This window comes from Plecotus auritus, assembly GCF_963455305.1.
Source record: "Plecotus auritus genome assembly, chromosome: 9".
Taxonomy (NCBI): Eukaryota; Metazoa; Chordata; class Mammalia; order Chiroptera; family Vespertilionidae; genus Plecotus; species Plecotus auritus.
In genome coordinates this window covers 23,872,919-23,897,493 of record NC_137783.1, presented here as the reverse complement: position 1 = coordinate 23,897,493, position 24,575 = coordinate 23,872,919, and the positions used below count along the sequence as shown (strand labels likewise).

General features: G+C 49.9%; 1 protein-coding gene across 32 annotated transcripts in view; it reads right to left on the bottom strand.

Annotated features, from left to right (window-relative positions):
• SORBS1 (sorbin and SH3 domain containing 1) overlaps positions 1–24,575 on the bottom strand; it is a 227,874-nt gene that overhangs the window by 90,735 nt on the left and 112,564 nt on the right. For 8 of the 32 annotated variants that reach the window (XM_080641432.1, XM_080641441.1, XM_080641445.1 and 5 more), the window contains exons 3-9: positions 23,055–23,109; positions 20,671–20,739; positions 18,324–18,419; positions 16,816–16,944; positions 7,761–7,787; positions 7,539–7,651; positions 1,196–1,558 (exon numbers count right to left, since the gene is read on the bottom strand). In XM_080641432.1, the coding sequence (XP_080497558.1) occupies positions 1,196–1,558; positions 7,539–7,651; positions 7,761–7,787; positions 16,816–16,944; positions 18,324–18,419; positions 20,671–20,739; positions 23,055–23,064 (807 nt within the window). In that variant the 5' untranslated portion in view covers positions 23,065–23,109. The remainder of the gene's footprint in view (positions 1–1,195; positions 1,559–7,538; positions 7,652–7,760; positions 7,788–16,815; positions 16,945–18,323; positions 18,420–20,670; positions 20,740–23,054; positions 23,110–24,575) is intronic. The other 24 variants (XM_080641430.1, XM_080641425.1, XM_080641428.1 and 21 more) reach the window with 8 other exon arrangements.

Here is a 24,575-nt window from a genome sequence, read left to right as displayed (position 1 = left end):
TGAGAAGGGCCCAGCATTGTATCTGATATCTCACTATAATTTCTCTTAAAAGCCTCCCTCCCCACAAGTTTCCCTCCTGCTTGATTAAACTGCATGACTTGCTTGTTTAATGAGCCACCTGAGCCTGTTTTGGAGGCGTACAAGGGATGCCAGTGAACATTAGTTCCATCGGCCAATTGCATGGCCCTACGTCTCAAAATGTGGCCCATGCACCCTCAGCATCAGAATCCCCCAGGATGCACATTACCACGTAGTTTGAGTCCTAGATCCCTCCCCAGACCCACTTGATTAGAATCTCCAGGAGTATAACCTGGAGAGGAAAATTTAAATGCATTTTCCTGCTGCTCAATGAGCCACGTACTCTGAACTTGAGAACACAGCTCAGATGAACCCTCTGAGAGCAGGGGCTGTGCCTTGTTCGTAGAGAATCGAGAAGAATGCCCAGAACATGGCGGGGATTCAATGATTGCTAATTAGCCAGTTACTTAATTTTGAGGGCAAGTCCTCGGCAACGAAGCTAACATTTATTGGGTGCTCTCTCTGTGCCAAGCACCATAATTGAAATTTTTATATTCTCAGGCCCACTGCACCCCACCACCCTGTGTGTAGACACATGCACCCCCATTTTACAGCTCACACTGAGGTTCTTTCAGTGTTATCTGCCTGTTGAGGAAACAGTCCTAACATTCGTACAAGGCTTTTATACCCATTTCCTCAATCATACTCAACTCTCTTTTTTAACCTAGTCTCTGCCATGGCTGTGGACATGAGTTTGTTTACTTGCTAAATCCACACAATACTGAATCTCTTCCTCCCCTGATCCCTGGTGGAGAAATGGCTGTTGGTTTTTCCACCTGATTCGTCAGCTTTCCTCAGCTCTCAACAGTACACCTGCCTGCCTGTGGCGAGCACACCTAGCCAGAGGTAAGGCCACAGAGGCTGTTTTCTCCGCGGAGAACAAAGATGTGCATTCCGAAGAGGACAGCGAGGAAGTGGGATGGAGACCGTGAATAGCCGCAAGAGCCTGGGACACACACGGGAGGCATGCACTCGGGAGAGCAGACCCAGCTCCAGCCATCACGCAAGCACAGGGCAGCCAGCACTCCCTCGGAACTTAGTACTCCAGTGAGAAGGGCTTTTACTGCCGGAGCAGACATTCAGGAAAGTCGCGAGGGAGGGATCCCAGCAAGCTTACGGTACTTGAAACAGCTCCCGTGAGGTCAGGCTCCGAGACGCTGTGCAGGCCCTCCGGGACTGGGGGGACCAGTGGAGGCGGTGGTGAGAAGGATGGTGGTGTCTGGCTAACGGGGGGGTGGGGGCCCAGAGCGCTGGCTGGCGGGCTGTGGTGGGGCCGCCTTTGCAGATGAGGGGGAATGAAATCATCTAGAGTCGGGAAGGTCAGAGGTGAGTCGGCAGGGGCGGCCGCCGGGACTGTGGGGCCCAGTGGCCCCAGAGGTGCTGGAGGTCTGGCAGTGCCTTCTTGCCCTCTGTCAGTATTAACCAGGTAGAGAGGGACAACTATGACCTCAGGCTGGGCTGGGCTGGAGGAAGTGGCATCCTGTAGGAAATAAGGGGGTCGTTACGCAAAGGGGTACGGCAGCAGGGGAGAAGGAATTCCATATTTAAACAGTTGAGAGTGGACATGCAATGATGTACTCTGAGAACTATTTAATCGGTGCCCTTTGCTCAGGGTGCATGAGACAGTCGGTGCTAGCCAGCTGGCCTCCTGACACTCTATGACACAGAGGGAACCCCATCCAACTTGACTTTCCATCCATCTATTTTTGAATCCTTTTAACACTTTAGGAGAGAGAAAGAGAGAGAACAGGCAGGCAAGCTGTGTTTAACCCCCAGAGCCGCTTGCGGAGCCTGAAAGCTTGGGAGTAAATACAGTTTCTTTGGCACTTGTTACAAAACACAAACGCCGTGTCTCACCGTATTATCAGGCTACGTATTCCACATTCTGGCATACTTACATATTCACAGGAAGGACAGACAGGGAGACAGGAAGGACTGTGCTGAGATGTTTAGAGAATTTGGGGTTCAAGCTGCAGGGGTATTAACGAGGACAGGGAGGGGAGGGCAGCCCGGAACACAAACAAGCTCTCACGTGAGTTCCAAAAGCGACGGAGCAGACACACAAACATTCCTAGTTCCTTGCCTTGGCTGGATAACACGGCTGCAAAAGGTAAGGTTCTTTTCTCCTCCGGTTTTCGGGATCAGAGGTAACCTGGGGGCCTAGCACAGGTGGTCCCACTGCATCTGGGAACGAAGGCCGAGTCCCCAGGGAAGGACTCTCGCCACAGTTACCAGCATCTTTACGGGGGTCAAAGAACAGCTTGGGAGAGTGAGGAGGAGCAGAGCGTGGCTTTCCCGTGCCCGCTGTGCAGGAGACAATGCTGGGAGCTGGTGCTCGAGTGCCTTGGGCTGGGTCATGTGCAACACGAGAGCAGCTTTCCGATGCCACCGGGCAAATGTTACTGGCTAAACAAGGTACATATAAGCTGCTGACCTTTTTATTCCCAACTGCCTTATGACGTGGGTTAGAGCTCACATTCCCACTATAAACTGTCCTGGTGGCTGCACAGTGGCGCTGGGGTTGGGATGAAGCACTGGGGGACGTGGAACCTGGAAGCGAGGGCCCAGGACACACCACACCTTTGGGAGCTGATCTGGGGGCAGAGACAGGCTGGCGTGGTGAGGGGTTCTGCTGGCTGGGGGTGCCGGGTGGGGCGTAAGGCTTTGGTGAGCTCCGGTAGAGCGAGTCCTTGGAGGTACTGTGGAGGGCAGGGGGCTGCCATGCAAAGTGGCCCACTTTAGGGAGAGGAGGGCGTGGGGGAGAGAGAACCTTTAGTATGATTTTCAAGACACAATATTAAGACAGAGAAAAAAGAGAGAGGAGGGGAAATGGAAAGAAGGACGACCATTAGAAACAGCAGCATAACATGATCTGAAGAAAAAAACAATTCTAGACAAGTTTTTAAGCAAATCTCAGCACAGATTCTCATGGAGTCTACATCTCTCTCTGGGTCAAGCCGAGGACCGACTCACTCACCTGGAGGGGCAGGCCCGACCCCACACCCGCAGGAGGGAGCTCAGCCAGGAGAGGCCCCGCGCTGAGTCAATGTTGACGCCGATCCTTGGCTGACCTGCACTCTTAGACCTCCTGACTGAAGAAGGGTGCCCAGGGAGGGGCTAAGCCAGGGGAAGAAGCCCCAGGCCCCAAATTACTACACCTCCTCTCCTCAAAGATTCTCCTCTTTATGCTTTTGGCTTTAAAAGTTTAAGTTCACTGAAACTCTCAAGGGTCTTTTATGCTTTTCCCTTAGGAAATGGAGACTCGGAAGAGCCATCCTTATTTGTGCTCACAGGAGACAGAGGTCTAACGGAATCCCTGAGCTAGTCTAGCACTCACTTCCATAAGCAGAACAATCACAGCTCGCCAAGAAGAGAATGCTAAGGGCTTAGCATCCACATGTGCTCTCTCCTCGGAGGAAACAAGTAGATGGAACTAATTATTAGAAGGAAGACAGCGTGGGGTGAAAAGCGTGGAATCTCCAATTTTTGACGTACTTGGAACAGAGGGATCAGACAGTGAAGCACTTCATTCGCCTACCAGATTGGGCTGTACCTGGTTTATCAAATTCCAGCCATTCCCACCCAGCCCACTAGGAGGCAGTGCATTCTGGAGGGATGTGATCAGCCCTAGGGCTCCTGGCTTGAGCTAGAAAGCTACATATGGTCACATCTCACCCCCTCTCCCTCCACATGACTCCTCCTTGGGGCTCAGTGGAACAGAAGGGTAGGAAATGGGGTAAATCTCCAGACTGATCCTCATGTCAGTGAGAGCCATCTGTCAACCTGTGGCTCACCTGGGAATTAGACCATAAGATGCTCAGTTTATTTTCCTAGTGTTATGGATGAATGTCTGTGTCGCCCCAAATTCATGTGCTGAGCCTCTAACCCTAAGTAGTAACTTTTAAAGGTGGACCTTTAGGAGGCACTTAGGATTAGATAAGGTCATGAGGGTGGGCCCCCATGATGTGGATAAGTGTCCTTATAAGAAAAGGAAGTGACCAGAGTGTTCTCTCTCTCTCTCTCTCTTTCCTCCCCCAGAGCCAAATCAAGTTAAAACCTCATTGCAATTGATTTCTATCTTTGGACAAGAAGGAATCACATGTGGGACACTCCAGCTCAAAGTAAAAGTAAATCTGAGCCTAATTCAAAATTGTCTTTTACTTACTTCCACCCCATGTGAGGACACAGTGAGAAGGCAGCCAGGAAGAGAGGCCAAACCAGGAACCAAGTAGGCCAGTACCTTGGACCTCCCAGCCTCCCGAACCTTGAGAAATAAATGTATGTTGCTTAAGCCACCGAACTATGGTGTTTTGTTCCAGCAGCCCGAGCCTAGACACCTAGATGCCCTTCACTGGCCCCTGGCCCCTGTCTTTAAAGATAACCTTCCTCCAAATGGCACAGGTGATATCATTAGAGTGTGGTCAATATCTGGTAAATGGGTTGTGACCAAAAACTGGGAAGATACAAGGGTATGGGTCTATTTTGAGGTTGCTTTTTTTTTGTTTTTACTTCTTTGTGGAGTGCAGGTGGCAAGGGGTAAAGGAATGTTAGCCAGGGTAATTGAAGAGAAATAAAAACGTTTGATGAGCCTAGATTAGAATATCAAGCCAGAAGCAGATGACCTATCCCTTAACAAACTCGGTTTTCAAATAACCTGGATGGAGAAAAGCCACCTCGGGTATCTTGGGTTGACTTGATGCCTATCCTTCCACAGGCTGCCCATGACAGTGCCGGTGGAATGCGTCCACATGACACATAAATACTGGCCAAAAAGACAAAAGGAGCAGCCCCAGTTCAGTAGTAACCAGAAGCAAAGCCTTCCAGACGTGCTCACCTGGGGCGCGTTTATAGACTAAACGACGCTCTCTAGAAACAAAGTGCTTGAACTAACACGCACCCCAGGGACCGTGGGGTAAGGTGATAATGGTGGTCAGGGAAGTAAGTAAAAGACAATTTTGAATTAGGCTCAGATTTACTTTTACTTTGAGCTGGAGTGTCCCACATGTGATTCCTTCTTGTCCAAAGATAGAAATCAATTGCAATGAAGTTTTAACTTGATTTGGCTCTGGCCATATACGGTGCCACAGCTGCATTACATCAGGCGCGAGCCTTCCCAGGGCCTTGACCCGGTGGCGAGGACGCCTCCCCAGAGTGCTGACAATGCACTCAGAGCCAGAGGCCTTCCTGTCCTGGGGCTGCTTTTAGCCCCAAAGAAGGAGGGGGTATCCACAGTCCCCTTACATGGAAGGCGCTGCTTCATTGTAAATGTGGTAGGAACCACACTGGCAGTCTGCATCCTCCCCGGAAGGCTACTAATGAGATCTCATTTCTCTCAGCAGAAGGTGAGGAAGTGAAAAGATGGGGCTGCTTGGAAGAATCTGAGCGGCTCCTACTTTATACCAATCCCCACCTCCACTGGGGACACCAACACGATGATGCTGTCAGAGAGAGGGCAGCCCTGGCTCCCTGTCACTGGGGGCAGGGACAGCAGGGCAGCAGGTCCAGGCTGGCAGGAGGAAAGGAAGCCTGTGGGAACATCAGGGACAGGCTCCCCCTGAAGCTTCTGGACCCCAATTCAGTCCTTCTGAGGAGATGCTAGGTCTGTAGGGATATGAGAGCCTCCTTCAGCTGAAACCACGCCCGGGCAGTTCCCCCAGCCACCTGGCTGCTCTGAGCCAGTGAATACTTGCAGCTTTGGCAATGGCTCTACGGACAAGTTGTATTCAGCCAACAAATTCAAGAGGTAAGGCATGACCTAAAGGTTCTTGACATCTGGATGGGCAACTTTACTCTGAACATACGGGATTCAACTGTGATAGCATCAATTTACTAGGCTCCCTTTAAAAAAAGCAACGTTTTAAATAGTGATGGATAAGAAAATACGCTATTCACAGGCGATATTACAGGGTGTTCACACTTATAAGGCTTACAAACTCCTCAAGGGCAACATTCAACACAGTGATCTGAACACAAGTGCCCAATAAAGTTGCGGTAAATGAATGTGTTTTAAGTGACTTTTGTTTAGTTCACATGCCTTTCAAATCATCTCTTTTGAAGAGCTGCTTAAGAAGCCAAAAGGAATCGGTGAGCTATCCTTGAGCTAAGTCACCGAGGGGAAGAGGGCGTGCTTGTACGTTTGCCTGGCATGGGTCAGCGCTGTTTCCTAACCGGGCCGAGCCACCTGTATCCATTCTGGAGAAGGAAGCCTGTGGGCCGCAGGCAACAGGCAACAGGCTTACCCTCCGGCAAGGTCGCAGAAAGGGAAAACTAGGGCACGCCACCTACTGGGCAACCCAGGTCCCTGTGTCTGATGAAAACTTCAGGAGGCGCATTAGCAGCTTCTGGTTCTAACCAGTGGCCCTGGATGCACCGGGCCATGGCCCAGAGAGGCAGCCACGGTGGGGGGAAGGCTTGGTGGTGCTGCTGGGCACACAAGGCAGACCATTAAGTGACCAGCTCTAAAGCTGGGGAGGCGGGGTCTGCAGGGAGGCAGGAGGACATTATCTCCGACTCGGTTTCTTTTCAGGGGCCAGTCCTCGGGAACAGGAACCAAGGATCTCTGGAGAAGGCGTGTGGGAGCCAGGAAGGAAATGCAGAATTCCCGGGCTCCCGGCAGGTCCTGGGAGAGGCACCCTGTCAGCGGCAGGCCCAGGGAAAGGACCCCCTGAGGAGCACACTTCTGCAATACATTTTGGGCAGCACAGCTTCCTTTAAAAGAAGGAACTGCTCCGTTCCATGGATGTGGCTCCTCTATGTAAAAACGCCCCTCACAGATTGCCTGGATTAAAACAGGGCCATTCCTTTCTTCAAAACAGCAAAGTAGCCACAGGGAGGGGAGGGGCCATCAGGAAAATAATCTAGGGCGAGAGACTGAAGCAAAATGATCTCTACTCCCAGTTGTACACCTGGGGGGTTTCTCTCCTAGGGCAGGGTGAGAGGTTTGAACTACAGGTGCTCCCATTTTGACTTCTAGCTGCTGCTCCTGGGCCAGGGCGTGAGGTCTGGCCACAGCTCCCCATCTGAGGCTGAGAAGAGAAGAGTTGCTGGAACTCTTACAGCCCCACCTGCAGCCGGTTAATGGAATAAACACAAGAGTGCACTCTTGTCTTGAATATTACACTCTAAAGAGTTTTTAACAAACAGGCTCAGAACTTTTGCCCACTATCCAAGGCCAAATGGCTTCCCTGTTCCAGAACATTCCTAAACACACGCTACTACTATAACACATCAGGCCTCTATTTCCAATCCCCTGGGACAGACCAACCTGATGCCACACCTCTGCTCCCCTCAACCCCAACTCTCCCTCAGGCTGGTGCCTGAGTTTCTCCAGAGTGGCCAACAGCACAACTCTGAGCCAGCCCATTCCCTAGTGGAGCAAGCTGGCAGTACAAACGGAAGCTAAATGACTTAGGAACAGGTACCGCTCACCGGTGCCCACCCCGCCCTGGGCACATGCCTACCTGGGGCTTGTCGGAAGGAAGGTTGGGGTGCACGCTTCTGTAGCCCTTGGCAGCGAGTGAAGAGGGCTGGGCGTTTCCATTGGCATCAGCATTGGAAGAAAGCCGCCACTCATCTGCGATGGAAGAGAAAACAACACCCTCACTCACAGGGAATGCTCCGGTTCCCTCTAATGGAAGGGTCCCGGGTGGAAGGCAGGGACGGAAGAATCAAGGGACACATACCTGCTGGGGAATTCTCTGACTCCAGTACTGTGTATGGTGCAGAAAGGATGAAAACAAGGAAAAGGGGGAAAGGGGGATAGAAATGGTTACATTAGCAGGAAACAAGCATGCGCCCGACAGAAAGGCGCAAGTCCAGTGCCCTGCTGCCGGACACAGAATGCCCTCAGTCCCAGCGGCCTAATTACCATAGGAACCCACTCTAAGCCACGATGTGCTCACAGGCGCTGACCTTTGCAAACACAAGGCTCACATTCACAGCAATGAAGAAACAATTGTTCCTTGACATTCTTATTTTACAGACTGAAAGGCAACAGAACTCCACTGTCCAGTCCCTCCTCACTAAATCTCATCCCCTCCTTCACGCCTGATGTGGGCACAGAGTGCCCCCTCCTCGTTAGCAGGGGGCTAATGAGCAGACCCCGGAGAGGGAGAGGAGATGAGCACTTTTCCCGTGGCTGCTGGTGCTGGGCTCGGGGACAACATGATTTCAGCCCAGAGGTATCTGCTGTGGTAAGGGCTTCTTTTCTCCCCGCTGCTTTTCTTCTTTCTGTTAAACGAGCCACATAAACATTTAAAATCTAATCACCCTTTCTGAGTTTTCACTGCACTACAAGGCACCCTTGTCTCCCTCCAGCCAGCTATTACCCTGCCCTCCCAGTCACTGTCCGGTACATCTGAGACCCTAAACCTCTCCTAACTTGACCCACTTAACGCCATGGGGCAATAGGTCACAATGGTCATGAGCTCGGCTGGAAAGGCAGCTGGACCTCAATTCAAATCTTGACTCTATTACCTATGGGCTCTGTGTCCCTGGACAAGTGATAAGCCTCAGCTTCTCCATCTGAAGAATGGGAATAATGATATGCCTGCTTCATAAATGTTGTTTTAAGAATTAAATGATATAATGCATGAGAAATGCTTAGCCCACGCCTGGCAGAGCTCAGTAAATGTCTATTCTTATCATCTTCTGCATCATCTCTCACCGCTCTTCTCTATCCTTCATCTAGCCCAGTGGTCAGCAAGCTTTTTCTGTAACAGACCACACAGTAAATGTTTTAGGCTCAGCGGGCCATATGGTCTCAGTGGCGACTACTCAACTCTTCTGTTGCAAAACAAGAGCAGACATGGATGATATGCATATGAACCAGTGTGGCCACATTCTAATACACCTTTATTTACGGACACAAATTTGAATTTCATGTCATTTCCAAGCGGCATATAATACTGTTTTGATTTTCTTTCAACTGTTTAAAAATAGAAAAATCATTCGTAATTCACAGGCTGTACAAAAATAGGCATGGCCACATCTGGCCCATGGGTATATTTGCCAACCCCTGATCTAGCCAATCCCTCAGCTTCCTTCTTCTTCCTGGGCGCCTGCTCTTGTCTGACTCTGTACAGAGATGAGAGGGAACAACACAGCAGTTCTCCCAGCCCAAGGCTCCGTCTCAGTGCATCCCTCAAGGACTAGAGATGGGCTTTCCAGATGCTGAGATTTACAGACATTTATTGAACACCTTTCTGCCAGACACTGTTAGTCACTTTTGATCCTATTTAGTGCACACGAGTCTTTACTTCATGGATGAGGAAACAGAAAGGCCAACGGACTTGCCCAAAGTCACACAGCCAGGAGATGACAAAGCAGTGAGCCCAGGTCTCCAGAATGAAGTACGGCACCCCGCCCACCATCCGTAGGAGAGTCGGCAACCCCACATGGGCCACAAAGTGGAGCCTACATTTCAGGGAGGTGGGGGGAGCCACAGGTGTCAGAGCTGCATCAGAATCACAGAGGACAGACTGCTATGCTCTGCCCCCCAGAGCCTCTGACTCATGATGGGAGGTTAGGTCCAAAAATTTTCATTTTTAACATGTTCCCAAGGGAGGCCAAGGCTGATGGTCCATAACCCACACTTTGAGAACCACTGATATAAGGAATACTTAAAAACATCCTTGTTCTGGAAAACTATATCTATTTTTGTTTGCTTATTCCACCACCCTCCACCCCCTCAAATCTGGTCAGAGTTTTTACAGATTTCAGTTGTTTATTCCTTTAGTGGATTGCCTGTTGCATTTCTGCATGCCCCCCCTCCCCGCCCTGCTATGGACAAATCACAGGTATTTGTCTTCTCTTCCCAACCACAGAAGTTGGGAATTTACAGGACTTGAATTTTACTCACATTATTGCAGTGTATTAGCTTGTGTGACCAAGGGCAAGCTGTCAATGACTCGAAACTTCACTCTCGTCATCTATAAAACACAATCCTTACTCCATGTACCCCTCGCAGGGTTGCTGGAGATCCAGAGGTCAGGTATGTGAAGTAGCCTCAACGTGATCATTTTCAACCTTCTCTGTTGCATCCATCCAGAACACTGGCCCTCACACCTAACAGATCCTGAAACACCAAGTGACACACTGCGACAATGACTCTCCCTACTCCCCGGTACCTGTCACTTTTACTGTCCCACCCTCCTTCCTACATTATTTCTAGTCTATCTTTGTCAATCATTCTATCAAATTTATTAGATTTAAAAATACACTAAAGTATCCATAGGCTCTGAGTGAGGGGCTTTTCCATACAGAATGTGAGCCTTTTACATGGATTTTGGGCACCTTATTTTGCACCTTCTTTGGTTCTCAGTTGGGTTGGTTCTACTCAGGTGACATTGGCAAAGAGATTATGTCATGGAAAACTGAGAAGAGTCTGTGCCGTCGAAGGTCTGGGCATCATAAAGGGACTCCCATGTCGGCACCAGACTGCAGGGTTTGAGTCCTGACTATCTCGCTAACTGCACATCCCTCAGCAAATGACTTAGCCTTATTTGTGAAAGAGACATTATCTACCTCCTTTGAATCGTGAAGATCAAAGGGAAATGTCTGGCATAAAGTATGAGCTCAGTAAACTAGGAATCCAAAGCAAAAGGGGAAAAAAACTGCCCAGATATAGAAGTAAATTAGAGTTGCTAACATCTGCCATTTGATAAACAGTGTCAAGAACATAATATTCTTGGGGCTCAACCCACTTTTTCTTCTAATTCCAAGTCATTAAAATGGTTGCCCTTGCCTGCGGGTCCCAGGACCTCTCTGAGCATTTCTCCCCTCGCTTCCTTTAAAGGACAGCTGTGTTTCTGATGTTTCATCTCCCTTCATCTGTTACCCTGTCTTCTGAACCTTGAAGGCTGGCGGCAGCAGGACCATTATGTGCCCGAGTACAGCACGTGAAATCTTATGCACATAACCATCAACTATTAACTCCGGTTTAAGGAGACTATCAGAAAGCTTCTTTCAATAAATGTCTGAAAGCTGGATCCCAGGTAGGCTCTGCATCCGGAAGAGACGCGAGCCTTCCCACGACAAGGAAGTAATATTTATTTTGCCTCATCTCTTCCTCCATCTGTCCTTCACAGACAATCTTTTCTGGCCTGAGACCACAGCCCCCCTGACATTTTTTGGTATCTCTTTCTGTGCTAATTTCATTTTGATCTGCTCTACATGTTTTACTGATCAGTTCTTCTTGGAATCTTAGGATAACTTCCTCTGAGAGAACTGACGTGTTCTGGTAGAGTGTCTAACAGATGAGATGTGTTAAAAGTGGCTCTAGGAGTGTTATAAGCTCGTTATGTTTATTTTTTACTCATGCTATGTGGTAAAGAACGTAACCTTACTCAAAAAGACATCTGGCTTTGCCCTCTGGCTTCTGGGAGTTATTCTCTAAACCCCTGGAAGGTCATCCTGATAGGAGTGTCTCTGTGCCACACCAACGACGTGACTCAGGGTATCAGCACATGGGCAGTGGGAAAGCCTATGTAAGGAAATCTGAACAAAAACTCAGGACATGCCCAGCCAGTGTGGCTCTGTGGTTGAGCATCGGCCTATGAACCAGGAGGTCACAGTTCCATTCCCTGGGTTGCAGGCTCGATCCTCAGTAGGGGGCATGCAGGAGGCAGCTGACCAATGATTCTCTCTCATCATTGATGTTTCTCTCTCTCTCTCTCCCTTCCTCTCTGAAATTAATAAAAATACATTTTATTAATACATTTTTTTAAAAAACCAACAACTCTGGACACATGGCTCAGGTGCACTTCCTGGTTGGAGTATCTGAGCATAGTGTACACCTCAGGGCCAGGAACTGCACGTCCTGACTCCACAGGAGAGGACATTAGAAACTGTGCTTCTCCTGGCTGATTTTAATCTGAAATAAACCACAACTATGAGCATAATAGCTTTAATGAGCTCTTTGAGTCCTTCTAGCAAATGATCAACTCTGAGGATGGTTTTGGGAATCCCTGAACTTGAAGTTGCTATCGGAGTGAGGGTGTTCTCTTTTCGGGACTTTCCCGCCATCTCTCGGCCCTGATTCTCACACATGTGCTCATAAAAAGGACTCTGCAGTAACAAGGGTAGAAAGTGCCTTTAACTACTTCAATGTCAATTTTCTCATGACACCTTTCTGCTCCCGCCATTTCTGAAGAGCAAATGCGAGGCTCAAAATAGAGGAAATGAGCTGATTGTAGGTCCAAGAATCTTCATGTCTAAAGCTGACCTGTTTCTCAAGAACCAGGCAGGAGTGGAGCCAACTGGCACAGAATGAGCAACATATAATAAGATTTGACCTGGATTTTGGCGTGTGAGTCAAAATGCAGTGAGTGATGGTCTTCAGGCTACACCAGGCAGGAAGCGTATCACACCCATCACCAGTTCAGGCTCCCTGTCTCCTCTTGAGTAAAAACGCCCTGACCTGGGACATGGTGGGGTCACTCTGAACCACGGGGCCAACACTGAGATAGGCCAGGCACTGGCATCAGGAAGCAGGGATAAGGTAATGTCTCTCGCAGTAACCTTAGTGGTTCTGATCCAAAAACCAAGATCCACATTCTGAGATTAGGAGGCTGGTTGGGAAGCCACAGTCAGGGACCCAGAGTCAAGCTACCACTTGAGAGCAGGAGTCTGGACTGTGGGTTTGAACTGGGCAACTCCGAAGGCTCCATCTGCCCCTGGTCCCCAGCCATCTCCACCACCCCATGTTCATTTGATCAGGTGGCTCCCAAATCCATACTTCGACTCCAAATTTCCTCCTAGAAGTTCTTTCCTTGCCAAAAAAATTCAACACGTCTAACGAAGGAATTCAACAGCCCTTCACCTTTCTGCATAAATCCACCATCTCCATGAGTGCCAGTTATTCTTCTGTCCGCACCAAGCTCTACCCCTCGATGCTCCTTACATACACTGCACTGAGCCCTGCCCGTTCACTCTTCCGAATCCACTCACCCTTGGCCCCTGCTCTTCATTCCTGCTGCCACCATGCCAGGCCCATGCCCTCATGGCCTCTAACTAAAATTACTGAATGTCTTTGAGGGGCCTCCTGTCTGCAGTAATTAGAATGGTTACATGCCTGGCTCTGTGTTAAGTGTTGATATGAAAGAGCTCATTGAAACCCAACAACTCTATTACGATCATTCCTATTTTGTAAATGAGAAATTGAAGCTCTCTAAGGCTGAGTGATTTGCCCATATCACAAAGACGGTAAGTGGCAGAGCTGAGCCTCGGAGAGCTCTATGATTCAAGGACGAGGCCAGGATGAGAGTTGGAACAAGGACTGGAAATAGGGGGTATCTCTGAAATGTGGGTGTCAAAGGCCCACATAAGGAAATAAATCAGATGCAAGTGCTGGGCAGTGTTGGGGACTGGAGCTTCCAGTCTAGGCCAATGATCAGCAACTTGGAGACCTGTAGGAACGGAAGAAGGTGGCAAAGGCAGGTAGCAAGGTGGGGAAGGGGGTAGACAGAGCAGCTGGAGGACAGATACTGGCCTAGTGATCAGGGACGGAGCTGGACCCTATCTGGCATTAGTTCTCTGTGAAGACATTGGGAGTAGAAAGCATGCCCAATCCTTGGCAAGAGCCACTCATTACCTCACACTTGGTAGGGCTTCCAGTCCAGGCTGGGCATGGCTACCTGCAAATATTGTTAAAGACTGTTTTCACGAGGCAGGTCCAGGCCCAGGGCCCCCCAGGCCTAGGACAGGATGCAGACTGGTGTGGGCCAGCAAGTTGTCCAGAGGCCCAGAGCGAGGGAGTAGGCAGGGATGAGAGGAGGATGAGGGAGCCAGGATGCTGGTCAATGAGCAGCAGAGTACAGGGACAAGATCCCCAGTCCTGAAGGTCCTATCTCTAGAGTCACATCTTTTTAACCTCACCCCCAGTGTTAACTCGTTCCAGCCTGTTGTGTACTCTTAATCAGTATGGGGCTTTCCCCCCTCTACTTAAAGCAAGCTTATTCCTTCCCACCAAATTGATCTAGCACACAATATTGAGTTTGTCCAGTGAATGGAAATCAGTTTGTGTCAGGTCAGTTTCCAAACTTGTTAGGCCACAGAGCATTTTGGAACTAGAATGGCTTGGAAACCATGTTACCCATTCCCTCATACTTCAGATGTGCTGAAAATGTGTGACTTAACCACGGTCAGAAAGTGGATTAGGGGCCCACACCTGGCTCTCCTATTACAACAAACTGCCTTCTGTCTTCATCTAATGCACCCAGAATTATTCTCCCTTTTCCTTCCTTTCTCCCCGCTTTTCAAAACAATTCCCAGTGACTCGCTTAGTGTCTGACACAGAGATGATGCTAAGTGAATGGCTGAATGAATAATTTGGATTCAGTGACGTCAATTTACAAGGATGAAAATAATCTACTAAGATTAATTTACTGTAAAGTGTGAATGACTGATAGCTATCCCCTAATTCTTCAGAGTTTTTGCATTTTAAAACATGATCTTTTATCACCCAAATTAGCTGTTATAAATGTATAAGACATAGAATTATTTGGGGACTAGAGAGAGTTTCCTAAAGTGACTCAAATAACTGCCCAGTCCTGTAGTGAAAGCCTACTGACAGCGTGACCCTGGGTGGATAGCTCAGTTGGTTCAAGTGTCATCCTGATACACCAAGGTTAGGGTTTGATTCCCTGTCAAGGTACATATAAGAATCAACTAATTAATGTATAAGTGGAACAACACATCGACCTCTCTCTCCCCACTCCCCTACCCTTCTTTCTCTAAAATCAATAAATTAAAAAAGAGTAGCATTTGCATTGATAGTGCCACGCTATAACCACCAGGGGGAGCTCAAGGCTCCTCCTTCCCTTCACCTCTCATTCACCACCAGAGAAAGGGCCAGGTGGTGACAGGTTGTCTTATTGGGCCATTGGGCGGGAGGAGGGTTTTTCTCTTTAACCAGCACTTGGGATTCTCTCTTCCCCAAACGTCCTCCAGCTTGGGAGCTGGATATTCCCAATTAGGCCTGAAGAGGTTGGATTAGACTTGTTTTAGGAAGAAATTATTTTGCCTTCACTTCCTGGCCCCACCTTTCCTGCAGATGAGAATGGCAAACAGCAGTGGGGCAAGAGTCAGGCATAAATTCATGAATCTAGGGCCAAGAATCTACTTTTGAGTTTTAGTGGAGGCCACTCACGGCTTCCCTTAGTCAAGGGAAAAGCAGCTCACACTCCAGCCTGGTCTCGCCCTCAGACATCTGCCTCAGCACCTGCTACAGATGGCTGGACAGAAAGAAAGCCAGTTCCCAGGATGCTGGGCACTGACCATCCCCATCTTGTCTAAGTCCCTTATATCACCACACACTGCTCCCCACTGTGCCAAAGAGTTTTCATGCCCCCTTCCTTTCCTCTCTGGTCCCAAAGGAGTAGTCGTCACCCCAATTCCTTTTCTCCCTGTATTTCCTTCCTTCAAGAAACTCCCATCCCCTATAGCAGTAGCTCTCAAATGTGATCCTCAGACCAGCAGCATCAGCATGACCTGGGAACCTGTCAGAAATGTAGAACCTGAGACTGCACTCCAGCCCTTCGGGTGGGAATCAGGAATTCTAAAGCTCTGACGTGGGCGCAGGAACCTGTGTTTTTATCCAGGTGATTCTGATGCAACGCAAGTGTGAGGACCGCCCACGGCCCCACAGAGTGGAGAGGGCCGTCCTGCCTGATCCTGACAGTGCCTGTGGAACCTCAACGTCAGTGTTCCCAGCTCCCAGGACCCTTGGGCTATGGAAAGCTCTCTCCAAAGAGGCCAAAATAATCATGTCTTCCCAAGGTTACAGAGCATTTGGAACTAGAATGGCTTGGAAGCCATCTTGCCCAAGCCCCTCAGGTTTCACATGTGTTCAAAGGTGTGACTTATCCAAGGTATGAAAGCACTGCCAAGGTAGTGGACGAGGGGCCCATGTCTGGCTCTCCTGTTGCAACAAATGCAGCCCATTCCATGCCACCAGGTGTGGTGCAAAACACCTCCCGCCCTTCATCCTCACAAGGATGCAGCAGGCAGTGCAGGTGAGATTGCCAGCATTGAGAGACTAACTATATCCCCCAAGCTCACGCAGCCAACTGGTGGTGAAGGACCTGAACACAGATCTACCAGCTCCCGAACTCCCAGGTCTAAACCTAGACACCCAGGCTTCCCGAGTGGCGGGTTGCGTGGGGAGCTGGGCTTCAGACAGGCTTCTTTGTCTCGTTAGCTCCTAGTCTGCACTGGTCTGAGACCTGCTCTTTTGGTCCTGCTCCCTGAGCTGCCAGGTCACCCCAAGTCACCGCCACCCCCCCCCCCCGCCCCGCCCCACCTTTGCTCTCCTGGGAGCCAGGTCAGTCAGCTGCCTGCACTTCTCAGTGCCCTCTGGCTTCCTCTCAGCCCTAGCCCTGCCTGGCCAGGCACAGCCAAGCCCTCAGAGACACCTAACCGTTAGCCCATCTCTCCACTTCCTCCCCATTTCCCCAAGCCTCTCCGTCCTCACCAGTGCAGTCAGCAGAGCCCCCAGCCCTGAGACAGGGTGTCTGCCCACCTGTCCAGTCAAAAGCAAAAATAAAGTGGTGGCTGCTGCTGTGCCTCTGCCAGAAGCAAGGGGACCCTGTCAGTTCAGGGCATTGATCACCATGTGTCCCAGGTGGGACAAAAAGCTGACTGACCCAGGGGCCCGTGGGAGAATCAGGAAGCAGCTGATGAATCCGTGCCCTTCCCACATGACTTGAATACCTGCCCCTAGTCACAGGGGTGGCTCACCTGGTTTGCTTTCGTATTGCGGGGTTTCCTGAGGGCTCACAGGGCTACTGCTTGGGGTGTCCCTGTAGGAGGATGAGGCCCGGAGAGTCACGGCTCCCTTCCCAGTGCAGACTTTTGTAGGATCCATGTCTGAAAAGGAAAGATCCAAAAGAGAGGACTAAATGCAAAGCTCCTAAAGGATTAGCAACAGTCAGCAATCAACTTGTTACGGCTGGGGGATGAGATGAACCTGGTCACAGCCACGCAGTCTTATGGTCAATGAAAATTCATTTGTGGGTAGTGGAGAGGAATGAACCCTATTTTCAGAGGTTTACCACCCATCATGAGGTTAGGGGGAAATGGAGTAAATGTATGAGTTACAATATCAGCTAAAGACATTTCAAAATGAAAGCGGGTTTATTTCTTTTATTAAATGAAGTTTAGGTTGGTGAGCAGACGTCTGACCAATTAGTAAGGCACAGAGTTTATGAAAGATTTCTCAAGTTTCCAGACCATCCGTCTTAGAAAAGCTCTAGGCACATCAGGAATTCAGTGGTTTTCTGCAGAGAATCACTCTCTAGTGGGAAAAGAAAAAGAAAACCTGCATCAGCAAGTCAGGACCCTGAAAAGATGAGAGGGGATCTGCTGCCTGGGCAGAAAGACCAGGGGGGAGAGAGCCTCGCATTCCAACTTAATGAAGAAAATTCACACCAAAGGAAAGGACCAGGAACGTTAAATCCTTCCCTGAACAGTGTGCGCGGCACCCAGCTGAGCCGTCACTGGGTCCCGACCTCTCCGCAGTTGACAATGGCCTAATAACAGGCCCGGGTCATCTTTCAGAATCGCACTAAGAAGGGTTTCAAAACAGGCTTCAAAAGAGCTGGCTGCTCACCCTCCAGAGAGTCGGCCCAGGAGGCGCCGCACGCAGAGCACAGCCCTAGCAGGCGCACGTGCTCACGCTTTTTTCTGTGCGGCCGAGCTGAACTGAATTCCACGGGCACAGCTGGGATCGCTGACCTAAAATCGTCAAGCCTGAGATTATGAGGTCAAGTTTAAGGTGGGCAGTGGACAGGATGTGGGCTCAGACGTTCACCTCATCCCCAGGCCTGTGCCAGGCAGAGAGAAGTGAAGCCTCTTTTCCAAGGTCAGCCCAATTCAGAGGGTCCCTGTGCGGCCACATAAATTTCCGGGGAGACTGGAGTTCTAAGTAAAGTACTGGGAGCTGGACCCCTCTAGGGAGAGCCTAAGAAGTCCCTGTACCTCAGACCTGCACAGAGTAAATGCTTAGCCTCTGGGTGACCCTTCTCCTAAAGAGGGCAAGGGGCACAAGGTAGCTATCAGTTTGTCTCCAGACTGGCTGGCTCACAGAAACACACACAAACACAGAAAGGAAATCAACTGAGGAAGTGAGGAGGAATGGTTCCTAAGCATGCAAGGATTAAGCCTCCAATCTTTGTTAGAAGGAAAGAAGAAACACCATGCATGATCTGCTCACAATTAAAAGAAGAAACCAACCCAAGGAGAGGTACCTGGAGGGAGTACTAGGCCTGGAGAGCTTTTCACTGTCTTCACAGGAATTATTTTAACAGCAGAAATAGAGCGTGCGCGTGAGGGGTCGGTGGTTGCTGCAAACACAAAAGGGTAAATGGTGCCTCCAGGAAGGACATTTGGGAAACACTCAGGCAGTTGAGGAACTCGGCAGGGACAATAGGAGGAAGTTGCCCACATGAAAAGAACACTAGAAAGAGCAGTAGATGCAGTGATTTGAAATAACCTGCTTTCTCTCTTTAGAGTTCTGTGCCAAGACGGCAGAACCCTCCCTCCTACCGGTGCCCGCGTGCAGTTGGTCAGTGTCTCTGTACCTCCTGCCACACCAGGAACTTGCCAAGAGTTAGAGATGCAGATGGCCTGGCAAATAGAGGAAGGGGAGAGAATCAGGGTCCAAGGGGCCCCTGAAAGGATGCTGGGGTGTCTGTGCTGGGTTGGGGGAAGGGGCTTCGAGAAGGAGAGCTATGGCTCCGGCCCCAGGTGAGTGGAGGAAGGAAAGGGACCAGTCTGTGCGTTGCCTGGTTTTCTCAGCCATCTCAACTGCTTCCATAGAATCGTACCTTCTGGGGTCCTGTGCCTGCTCTGACAAGTATAGCCCTCTGTCCCCAAGCAAATCAGAACCCCCATCTGTCAGGCAGCAGATGGTCTTGCTTCAACCCACCCTTTCCCGGGCAAGAGGTTGCCAAGTGTCCAAGTGCATGTTCAAGACAAGGGCAGCACCCAAGTGCGCAGCCCGGGATCTGACCCCTGGCTGAGCTTGCAGAGCCGGGATAACTCATGGGGCGCATCAAGGGCTGCACGTGTGAAGGTACAAACATGCTTTCGCAGCAATCCTATTTATTCACTGCTCTTTGAGACCAGCTGGGAGATTGGCTGGAAGACTTCTGTTATCATTTTCAGAGGAAGAAGCCAGAGGCTCAGAGAGCTGCTCAGAGTCACCCAGCTCTCAAGGGAAGAGGCTGAGGTGAGAGCTCACTGTCCCGGCACTGAGTTCAGGGACCTCCTTGGGCCACCAGGATGACCTGTGGGTTGCATCTGCCTCCTCCTCCCAACCAAAGGTGATTTTTACTGAAGAGAGAGCAGAAACCACCCCCATCTGCCGCCCTCCCCCCACACCCCTGAGCCTCTTCCTTAAGTGAATTCACAGGGACAGTGTTGCTGGCACCACAGGTTTTAAAAGCATCAGAGCCCATCCTCTCCAAGCTCCTCACGGGAGGACTAAACCCGCCCCTGGAGCCACTCCACAGGCACCGCCCTTCAACTTCCCCTGGTGCAACCCCGCCTGATTGTCCAGGACCCCGAGAACACAGCCCCACACCCTGAGTGCAGGAGGGCGGCCAGCAGGGAGGCAAGAACAGGCCGGCAGCAGGACACCTCTTGCCAGAGGAACCGCCCCAAACCACCGCCCCACTCCCCACCCCTCTGCTCTCTATGCCTTCCCTCTCCAACTCTTCCTTCTGACTCTGCATTTGGCCTTGTCGCAAAAGGAACACTTGGCTTAGCCAGCCTAAAATTACAAAAGCCAAACACGTCAAACTCTCTGAAGTTACTTAAAGGCCCAATATAGGACTTCTGCCCTCCCTCTCTGATAGCCTAAAATTTAGTGGGGTGACATGGAGAGAATCACTGGCACCCAGATTTTGAAGCAGGAATACTGCAGATCATGCAATGCCTGTGTTTCCTAGACACACCCGTAAGGACAAAGGACCTCTTGAGATGTCTGTTTCTTATCACTCCAACCCACACCTCGCTGCAGAAGTGCCACGGGAAGCCCTGCTGCCTGCTACTTGGGCAGCCACATCGAGACATTCGGGATGAGAGATGACAGGGCAAATGGGACCTCAAAGGTCATCTTATCCATCACTCATTTCACACTTAAATCTTTCATCCTAAAATTTTTAAAAACTGAAAATATGAGAGGATGTGCAGAAATGAATGCCACTGGAATCATTTATTTCAGCAACTAAGGCTCTTGCCTCAGGGTCAGGGCTATGAAGGTGAAATGCCGGTGAGGAAAACTTCAGGCTGATAAATGCCATATGCAGGAGGCACACCTCGGTCTGTGTATTTGATCTGCTATTTGAAACACCCTGTGAGCAAGGGACAGTTTTTAATAAGTCAGGTCACAGTGGGAAGCAGCAGCCTCAGACCCCTGAGATGCAAGATCATGCTCACGGTTTCAGAAACTCACTGTGGGAAACAGGTCTCCAGTAAAGGGCCTGATTGGACCATGACTATTCCCACTGGGCAGGTGGTCCCACCCCGACATCCTGCTCCTTCTAGAAATGCTTCCCAGTACCAAGCTGGGCTTCCCTTTAAAAGCCTTACCTTTGTCCTGCCCATTGCTGCCTGGTGCCAACCCATTCACCACGGCTTTAGAAGCACCAACGTCACATTCTGGAAGAAAGAAAGAAGCATGAGGCTAGTGATAAAGTCTCCCCAACATTTGTTGAGTCCCACCTGGTGGGAGGTGCTGGGGACGTGCGGGCTGTCTCAGGCCTGGAGATGGGCCCCCTTGGGCGTCATGGGAGAATTCTGAGAATTGTGTGTTGTCTGGACCAGGAGAGAAGGCAAAAGCTGTTTTCATGCTGCTCTGTCCAGCAGGTTAAAAAAAATGTTTCCCATAGAACTGCTTTCTTCCTAATGATCATTTTTAATAGCGGCATAATATTCTACCATGTAAATACACAGCATGAACCTAGAGTCCCCACCTTCATGTGGGTGGTGTTTTTGTTTTCTTGGAATTAAGACAGATTCCCAAGAGTGGGGTTATCAGGTCAGAGGGTCCAGACTTTTTGGACTCTGGCTGTGAAAAGCCTCCTTCTAGCACCACACCCGGGGGGAGTAGGGAGACCTCCCACGGGCACTTCCACACCCTCGCTCTCCGGCCTGGCCCTCCCTTCCTACTTCCTCTGCCCTTATTTTGCCAGGAGTAGGTAGCAATGCCAGTTTGAACTAATTCTGACATTAGAAGAACAAAACAACTTCAGGCTGCAAAGCCAACGTTTAAAAAAATGACAACAAAAACAAAAAAAGCGTTACAAAGCAGGAACTGCTGGCAGTACCTGAACCCCTTGGAGGGAAAAGGTGTGCAGCCTCTTATGCACAAGAGCACTGAAGGCATCAGGGGCAAGTCCCCCCCCTCGCAAGGAGGACATCGGAGCTGGGAACCCATGGACAGAAGACCAGCCGAGCCTTGCGCCTAGTACTTAGGGAGCAATGCCCCACTTAGTCCTCACACAACCCCAGTGAGTTGGTGCTTTTAGGATGTCTGTTTTACGGAAGAGAATGCAGAGAAGGATCCACCACAGGCCCAAGGTCACGGAGTGGTACCCGAGGAAGCCAAGGTGTGGCCCTGAGCTATCCCACCCAGAGCCCTCCTCAGTCCTAAGCACACACTGTCAGCCAGTTTAGGACCTGGCTAAAAGGACACTGTATGTAAATACGTGGAAAGACTTGTTTCTCATCCTCAGATTTCTGGAACATGCTGGAAATAACGCAGGATTGGAACACCCTGAATAAGCTAGCCCCCTGGTTATCCCCCTCACCCCCTCTGCCTACAGGTCACGGGAGGCTCCAGGCAGACTCAGTGGCCGAGGCGGGCTCAGTGGCCGAGGCAGACTCAGTGGATGAGGCGGGCCCTGTGGCCGAGGCGGGCCCGGTGGCCGAGGTGGGCTCAGTGGCCGAGGTGGGCCCAGTGGCCGAGGCAGGCTCAGTGGCCTAGGCGGGCTCAGTGGCCGAGGCAGACTCAGTGGCCGAGGCGGGCTCAGTGGCCAAGGCGGACTTAGTGGCCGAGGCGGGCTCAGTGGCCGAGGTGGAGTCATTGGCCGAGGCGGGCTCAGTGGCCGAGGCGGGCTCAGTGGCCGAGGTGGAGTCATTGGCCGAGGCGGGCTCAGTGGCCGAGGCGGGCTCAGTGGCCGAGGCGGGCCAAGTGGCAGAGGCGGGCCAAGTGGCCAAGGCGGACCCAGTGGCCGAGGTGGACTCAGTGGCCGAGGCGGGCCCAGTGGCCGAGGCGGGATCAGTGGCCAAGGCGGGATCAGTGGCTGAGGCAGACAGGCCTTAATCTCCAGATGGAAACTTCTCTGCCTCAAACTCCTGGCTGCACAATGAGCAGGGGCTTGTTCCATTCCGCATCTTCCCAAGCTCCTGCTTTCCACCCCAGCTCTAAATTCAATATACTCAAAACTGGTCATTTGTGTAGGTCTTGATTTTTACTACCACAGGCATAGCAAAAGGGGAGCAAACCGCTCCGTCAGCCTGGATGAAGGAAGGGTTAGATTAGCTTGCACCCAGGGGCAATTATAGTCCTTTGGTTTATTTGTGCTCCACTCACTGAGATTAAGAAATGCCACTGAGGTGTATACATGTCAAAATTTATCGAATTGCATATTGAAAAGATCCACAGTTTACTGTATGCCAATTATACCTCCATAAGGTTGTTAAAAATAGAGAGAAAGGAAGCTATTACGAAGATGAGGACATGTGCATGTAAAGTGTATAGCATAGTTCCTGTCACGTGGTAGAGAATAAATCCTCAACAATGCATGTGATGATAGTGATGATGACGATTTATGACAAAGCTCTGGCACTTACCCAGGTCTCAAAAATAAAAAATGAAATGTAGTTGGAACCTTCAGAGTAAGTAGGAAATCTGGGGAAACTTCCCAGTTTTGTAGATTTGTCCAGAAGAAAAGGGGTTTTAAATGACTTACCAGAGCTCATGGTGGTGACAGGACAAGTCTTCTGCAACTGGGACTCGGCACTGCTCTGCAGAAAAACAAAACCACACAATGAAACAGATGAATGGCAGGTTCGAGATAAGTCCCTGTGGCTCACATTGAAAAGGAAAAAACAACACATACATCCTTGATAAAACAGAGCTGAACCAGGAGTCAACTTGGCCAAGCTTCTGGTCTGCTACGTACTAACATGACCGTGGGCATGTCACTCAACCACCTTGGCCACCGTTTTGTTGCCCGTATTTGATTTCAATACTATCCACTCAGCTCTAATCCTATATAATAAAACCCTGATATGCAAATTGACCAAACGGCAGAATGACCAGTCACTATGATGTGCACTGACCACCAGGAGGCAGACGCTCAACGCAGGAGCTGCCCCCTGGTGGTCAGGGCACTCCCACAGAGGGAGGACCACTCAGCCAGAAGCTGGGCTCACGGGTGGCGCGAGGGGGCAGGCCAGGCTGAGGGACCCTCTCCCTCTCCCCCACCCCCCAACCCCCTGCACGAATGTTGTGCACTGGGCCTCTAGTATTCAAATAAAACCCTAGAGTTACATGAGTGCGCATGGGTCATGGAGAGGGTGGAGGAAAGAACCAAGTTTTAGGAGAAAGGTGAAATCACAATATTATTGGAGGTTAATAATAATAACAACAAGAGCAGCAGCAATAAATATAGCTTATAAAGCACAGGGAAATGTTCAAGATGCTTTAATTATATTAATTCACTTGATCCTCACAATGACCCTACAACGCAAGCACTAACACTGTGTTAATTCATACAGATGAGGAAACTGAGGTGCAGAGAGGTGAACAGAGAGTTGCTACTGGAACCCAGTCAGCCTGACTTGAAAGTCCAGGCTCACAGGCACTGCACTCACCACTGACACTTAAATGAATAAGCCTCTCAGTTAGTATGGTCTCATCACCAGTAATGTCACTAGTTTCTTCTTTCCTAGAACTTCATATAAATGGTATCATAGTGCATGTAATCTTCTGCACAGCTTCTCTTGCTAAGCATAACACAATTTAGCATTTGGCCACATATATGCGGGCCTATTTCTGGACTTCATTGTCCCACTGATCTGTCTTCATCCAATAACTCACTGTCTTGATTATGATAGCTTTACAGTAAGTGTTGAAATCAGGTAGCATGAGTCTTCTAACTTCGTTCTTTTTCAAAATTGTTTTGGCTTTTCTACATCCTTTGCATTTTAATATAAAGTGTAGAATCATCTTTCAACTTTTACCAAAAACAAAAACAAAAAGCCTGCCAGAATTTTTATTGTGATCATGTTGAATCTATAGATTAAGCTGGGGGAAATTTTAACCATGTTGCACTTTCCGGTTCATGAGAAGAGACAATCTCTCCCCTTCTGCAGTCTTTAGTTTCTCCCAGCAGTGTCTTGTGGTGCCCGAAGCACAGGTCTTACACATATTCCCAACAGCCAGGCGTCGCTGAACACATATGAAGGGCAATCTGAAAGGCACGTCT